General features: G+C 50.4%; 1 protein-coding gene across 1 annotated transcript in view; it reads right to left on the bottom strand.

Annotated features, from left to right (window-relative positions):
- Window positions 1-4389: 4389 nt before the first annotated feature.
- The window catches only part of KCNN2 (potassium channel, calcium activated intermediate/small conductance subfamily N alpha, member 2), a 121386-nt gene continuing 119775 nt past the window's right edge, over window positions 4390-6000 (bottom strand). The window contains exon 10 of the mRNA XM_012727739.1: window positions 4390-4995. Within this exon, the coding sequence (XP_012583193.1) occupies window positions 4708-4995 (288 nt within the window). The 3' untranslated portion in view covers window positions 4390-4707. The remainder of the gene's footprint in view (window positions 4996-6000) is intronic.

The following is a 6000-nucleotide window of genomic DNA, read 5'->3' as shown; positions in this document are numbered from 1 at the left end:
AAGTGAAAAAGGCCTTACCAGGTCATTTAAGGAAGTGTGTGTTTCCTTCTCATATACATTTTCTCTACAAACTTAAAAATTAGTGTCGGTTCAGTGAAAGACTTTTCCTTCGTATGCTGCCCACCCTCCCCAGGGTTTAACCAACAGGAAGGCAATTTTGGACTCAGCACAGCCCACAGAATTACGGATGTTCAAACTGACAATTCCATTGGTGAGCAGTAAACCCAGTAAAAGTTGGGAATGGTGGTTTTCTGTGTGAGTCAGCATGACGCGAGGTGGCATTATGAGCATGAGAGTGGGGGAGACGGGCGAGCACCCACTCTTGCCCCCAGCGCACTGGTAGGTGGCGCCATGAGAATTCTGGCCTTTTGGACGGAACAAGGTACTCGAGAATGCTAAGGGCAGGAGGTGTCAGATTCTTGCTGTACATCTTGCCAAATGGCGTCTTACTAATAAGCAACGCTGATGTCTCCTTCACAGTGAAGATACAGTTTGGTTGTCTTTATTCCAGGATCTCACGTCGCCCTCACACACCACCTGAAGACCCCCGCGCCCCCACCCTCTCTGCGGTTGGCCCACGCAGACTCAGCTTGAGTCCCCAGCTGGCCCTGCTTCGTCAGGGTGACTGGTGCCATCACCTGCGGGTGCCCAAAAGGAGCCGGTTCTGTCATTGTTTTGGTCCCCTTACAACTTTTTTTTCTCAGGGCGCATGGATCCAGAGAAGTTGCTAACTCTGCAGCTGGGCCACAGACAGTGAGAGGAGGTCTTTTCTAGCAAGGAAGAGGGGGGCGATGTGTGACCTGGTGGGAGGCTGGGGAGAAAGTGTCTGTTTGTTGGGGTGCCGTGGGAGTACATGTGCTGGCAGCTGCTCGCTCAGACATGAGGTGTGGCCAGGGTACAGGTTAGCTCGCCCCCCGTGGTAGCCTGACACCACAGGAAGGACAGCTCACCCTTGAGTATTCTGTAGCCACCCTGCTGCGTGACCCCAAGGCCCCCGAGCCCTGTGTGGGGCAGCGGAAAAACCCACAACCAGAGAAAAGGCCACCAATTGAGGGGAAAAATTCAGTGTTTCCAAAACTGGAGATGGGAATTATCTGAGGTGCTCTCATTGCTCTTTCCTACCTTGGGGCTCACAGGCTTCTATGTTAAACACAAATGCTGTTTAGCATACTTGACAGGGCTTGTTTCCCCATTTGGCTTCAGAGTCTGAAAAAGGGCCAGCCTTCAGGGCCCCAGGTGATAGGACAGTGAGGGGACACATTGTGTCCTTGCGTCTGGGGATCCCAAAGACCCACAGCTTCTACGGATTCCAGTTGTCAAGCAGCTTGATCTTTTTACTCAGTGAGTTGACTAGACAGTCCATTTGCAACACAGACTGGACTGGTGTGCCTCACGGGCTCGGAGAAGAGGGCATAAGCTGGGAACTGGGGAGACGGACTTGGGGAAACAGGGAGCCGTGGCCCGCTGCGGGATCTAACAGCACCCTGTCCCCGAAGCCCAGGTCCTGCACACAGGGCAGGAGCATCTTCGGAGTTGCTGGGTCTTGTTTATAAACAGATTGTATGGGAGGCCCCAGGAAGGGAGAGTGTGTTGAAGCCACAGAGACAAAGCCAACAGTGGCTGATACTCTAGTTCACACTAAACAATGGGGATAGACTTTGGATATGAATAGTAACGGGCTTTAAGAATAACAATGGAATATTACTCAGCGATAAAAAGGTAAAACTCATGCCTTTTGCAGCAACATGGATGGAGCTGGAAGGGATCATGCTTAGTGAAGTAAGCCAGAATGAGAAAGAAAAATACCAGATGGTTTCACTCATAGCAGGAGGGTAAGGGACGTGGGGAGGGGGAAGTAAGCATAATAAAGAAAAAGTGAAAAACAATGAACAGCTATATACCAGAGATATTTTACAGGGGTGAAGTAGGGAATGGGATTAAAAAAGTGGACGGGGGCAGGTGCACGGGTGGAAAGTCCACAGGTATTATGACGAAGATGGAAGAGGGCACTAAATGAATGATATAAAAATAAGTTAAAAAAATAAATGAGGCAGACAAGATGGGTAGAGCTGTAAGAATGGCACATCTTAGGGAGACCCCTACTTCCTCCCCACCCTGGGGGCAGAGAGACAGTTACCCACCGTCATTGGCACAGTAGGCATTGGCTTTGCAGAGCCCTCACATCGGGGGGGGGGGGGCTTCACTTTTGTTTATAGGTGACAAAGGAGAGAGGGAGGAGGAGTTACAGAGGAGGCTGAGGGGAGGCCGTTCAAGTGCACGCGAACAAGCGTGGGACCGCTTTCTGAAAGAGCCCAGGTCTGCTTCCCCTCTTGCTGGTTTTATTCTGCCATCCTGAATTTCCAGGTGGAGCCAAGTGGAAACACGGGGGCTATGGACTTCCAATTCTTTTCTCAGGTTCATATTCACCATGGCTCTTCGCTATTCCCACCATGTGTTGGGCATGCATTATTATGTTTTGGTTATTGGATAATTACAGATGATTTGATGAGGACTTTCTCAGAAAATAACCGACAGAGAAGAAAATAGGGAGAAAATGTGCAATATTTCCTAGGTTCTACTATGCATTTGGTTGATGTTCTTTTTTTAAAGATTTTATTTCTGCATACAGAGCTGGGGTACAGGCCAGAAGTGCAGGGGTGGTGAGAGGTTTCACCAGAGACAGAGTGGGGAGCAGAACAGGCAGATCAATGAAGTACCCTGCTGAGGGGAGCAGCCGGCGGGTCAGGAGAGGTCTGCAGAGCTATGTGGTCACCTCCCTGGCCGGGAATGGAACTCACGCTGAAGTGGCTGCTTTTAGCTTTCAGTGCTGTGCCTTAACCCGCTGCATCACCAGGGAGGGCCCTCGCCCTCTTTTTTTTTTTTACAAGAGGAGCGATCCATTATTCTTTCTCTAGTAGTCACCTAGTATTCTGGGGTGGCAGTGCTAATTGGTCAGTTAGGTGATAATTAAACTTAATTATCTGTTACTCTGCCTTTTTGTGGCACAAGAGGTATAAAAGCAGGAATAAATTTTCTCCATTGCAACAATTCAGTCCTCTTTTCAAAATTTTGCTGGCACCCAATATTTACCCCAAATAATTGATAATTAGTATGTAACCCCAGATACATAAAGGGAGATTTTAATTTTACCCTTAAAGTAAAATCTTGCTGCAGAACTTTCCAGTTTATTTAACTTGACAGTATGGTTCTATAAGTGGTGTGCTCATAGTTTTCCTGGCACTTATTATTATTATTATTACTGATCCTGGGCTGACATAAAATCAGGTGTATGGATGAGGCCCCCCACCCCACACCTCCAGCCTAGCCACTCTGGATGGGTAATAATTGGTAAGCAGTTTTCATGCCGTATCAAGAAATCATGGTCATGTGTCCTTGAGCTTGAAAGGATAGGCTTGGTTTTCTGCACGCTTCGCAGACAATAGCAAGAGTTATGATGTTATGAATCACTTAAGTAGGCAAGGTGCTGCTGACATCGAGTACTGCGTGAGGGGAGAGAAGTGCTCGGTAGGCCAGCCACTTGCAAGGTGTCAGACAGACACCAGAGGCGATCGTGTCAAATACAGAGAAGGCGGGCAAAGGCAAATTGCTCTGAAAATGAAGCGTCTTTGAGGGTTCGAGCCGTCCAAGCAGGCGGGATCATGAGCTGTCCAGGTGAAGTCTTAACCCTTGTGAAGTGGCCCCCCCCACCCCCCTGGAGCCCACGCCGTGTGAGGGGAGCCTGCAGCTGCGCCCCCAGAGGTGGTGCTTCTGAGCCAAGTGGATTCTTGGGGTGAAGTGGGAAAGACGTATGTGGGTTCTCTTTCCATAAACCAGCTGTAAACAAGAGCGACACAGCCCGTGAGTGGTGCTGACGCTGCCACCGTCCCTGGCCTCTCTGTGAGCGCAGCCAGGGGAGGCGCCTCATGGCCGCGGTGCGCTAGGAGCTCTGCACAGGCACGTGCCGGAGTCCGAGCGCTGAGGACAGGAAGGCGGCCTAGGGCCCCTCGTAAGGAAGGCCCGTGTGGGAAGACAGGCCCGAACTGGTGAAGTTAGCAGTTCACAGGGCCGCTCCTTTCTCCATGCAGACTGGGCACACTTCTGACAACATCTGCGCTGTTTGTTTTAATTTATACTTACGTATACAGAACTGTATTCCTCAATGTGGTAAATATGTATTTATACACGTGGGAACAGGTAGCGGTCTCTGCTGGGATCTACGAGGCTTTCTCCACATGGTTTGGGCACAATTAGAACTGCGACTGGCACCCTGGTAGGCTGGGTTGGAGCGAGTGAGCAAGTGTAATATCCCAGTGAATGGGGTAATTGGCTTTTTACCTTGAAAAAAAATGGGAGACACAGACCTTTAAAAATGCCAAATGACTGAACAAATATGTGCAGAAATTAACTTTTTTATTATATATCATATAATGTAGTAGTAAAGTTTGTCTGAAGTGCATGAATAAAAAGTTAGTGAAATTACAGGAGGAACAATCTATAGAGCAGTTAATAGGTGCATTCCCTGTGCATCTGAAGGAAAAAAAAAAGAGTTTTCACTCATTTTGGCCTAAAACTTAGTGTTCAGGTTTCCAGGATTCTGACATCGAACCCGGAGAACTCTGATTAGAACCATAGGGGCTTTACAATAAAAGCTAAAATATTGACCATATGATGGCAAGAAGTCTTATTTTGTGGGTAACTGAACCTCGCCTAGCTGCTCTCCGAGGAAGTCGGCGGCGCCGTGGAGGAGGAGCGCCGCCGGCGGGACGAGGAGCGGGAGCGCCCTGCGCCGGGCGGGCCCTGCTCGCCGTAGCGGTCCGCCTGCGCCTCCAGGAAGTCCCTGTGCTGCTGCCTGATGGCCTGGCCGATGAGCCCGGGGAGGGCGTGCACGCTCCCGATCAGCGTCTCCAGCTTGGTTTCCAAGGTGACGATCCTTTTCTCGAAGTCTTCGCTCCTTTCGTTTAAGTCGGATATCATGTCGTACATGATGTTCTGCGTCTGCAAAACCGGAGGGGAGAGAGGGGCCGTGGTTCAGCCACACTGCCTGGGCGCGGGCTCACCCCGCAGTGGCCGCTGAGTGACCGCCGCGGCGCAGGGCGCTCAACGCCCGGGAAACGCACTTGCTGTCTTGCGCGGCGCCAGGATGCAGGAGTGTAAGACCTCGGCACAGCCAGGGGTGCTAGCTGGCGCAGACACACACATCTTCACTCAAAATGCTTATCTTTCAGGGGTGGTTAAAAAAGCGGCACATCAACGTCACTTTGCCACAGGTTAATGCCATTGCCACAGGGCTCCAATTTAAAATGGTGAGGTTAGGCAGAAATTAGGAGGGTGGACGGAGTGGCTGGGTCTACTGATGTGATCAAGTCATCTAGTGACTTTGACTACGCGTGGCCATCCCGTGGCCCACCGTCCAGGCTCCCTGTCCCGTTAAGGAGCTTCACGGGAGCCACTGTGTGTGTGTGTGTGTGTGTGTGTGTGTGTGTGTGTCAGCTGTACAAGGTGGACTCCTGGTGGTGGTGACTTCTGCAGAGAAGCCTGGTTTGAAATAGGAGAAGGGCTGTTTGTGGCATCCTAGCCTAGGTCCAGTGGGCTGTGTCCGCCAGCGTCTCAATGCCTGACACGCGCTTACAGCCCAGGTTGAAGGTCTAAGGAGACAGAGGAGGGGGCGGCCCTGAAGGATGACAGACTGACTACGGGACACTGACTCAGAACTTGGGCAGCTCCCCTGAATTTGGCCACAAAGACGTATTTACCGTGCAGTCCTCAGGGACTCAGCGGGAAGCCTCCACGCAGTGAGAAAATGGGAAAGACTTACAGAGGGATGGGTGGAACTTCGTGGATCACCACAATGAACAGGACAGGAAAGAAGTCATTTGAAAGAACTGGCACTGTACATTGTAGCTATACTCGAAGGTGAATTATCATCATTCTATAGGTGCTAAACACCTATTACATGATATAGAACTAGTGTAGGTTGAACTAGATAAAATATGTGTCTCA

Source organism: Condylura cristata, unplaced genomic scaffold (genome assembly GCF_000260355.1).
Source record: "Condylura cristata isolate star-nosed mole 26May11 unplaced genomic scaffold, ConCri1.0 scaffold00021, whole genome shotgun sequence".
Taxonomy (NCBI): Eukaryota; Metazoa; Chordata; class Mammalia; order Eulipotyphla; family Talpidae; genus Condylura; species Condylura cristata.
This window is presented reverse-complemented; position numbering and strand designations above follow the sequence as displayed.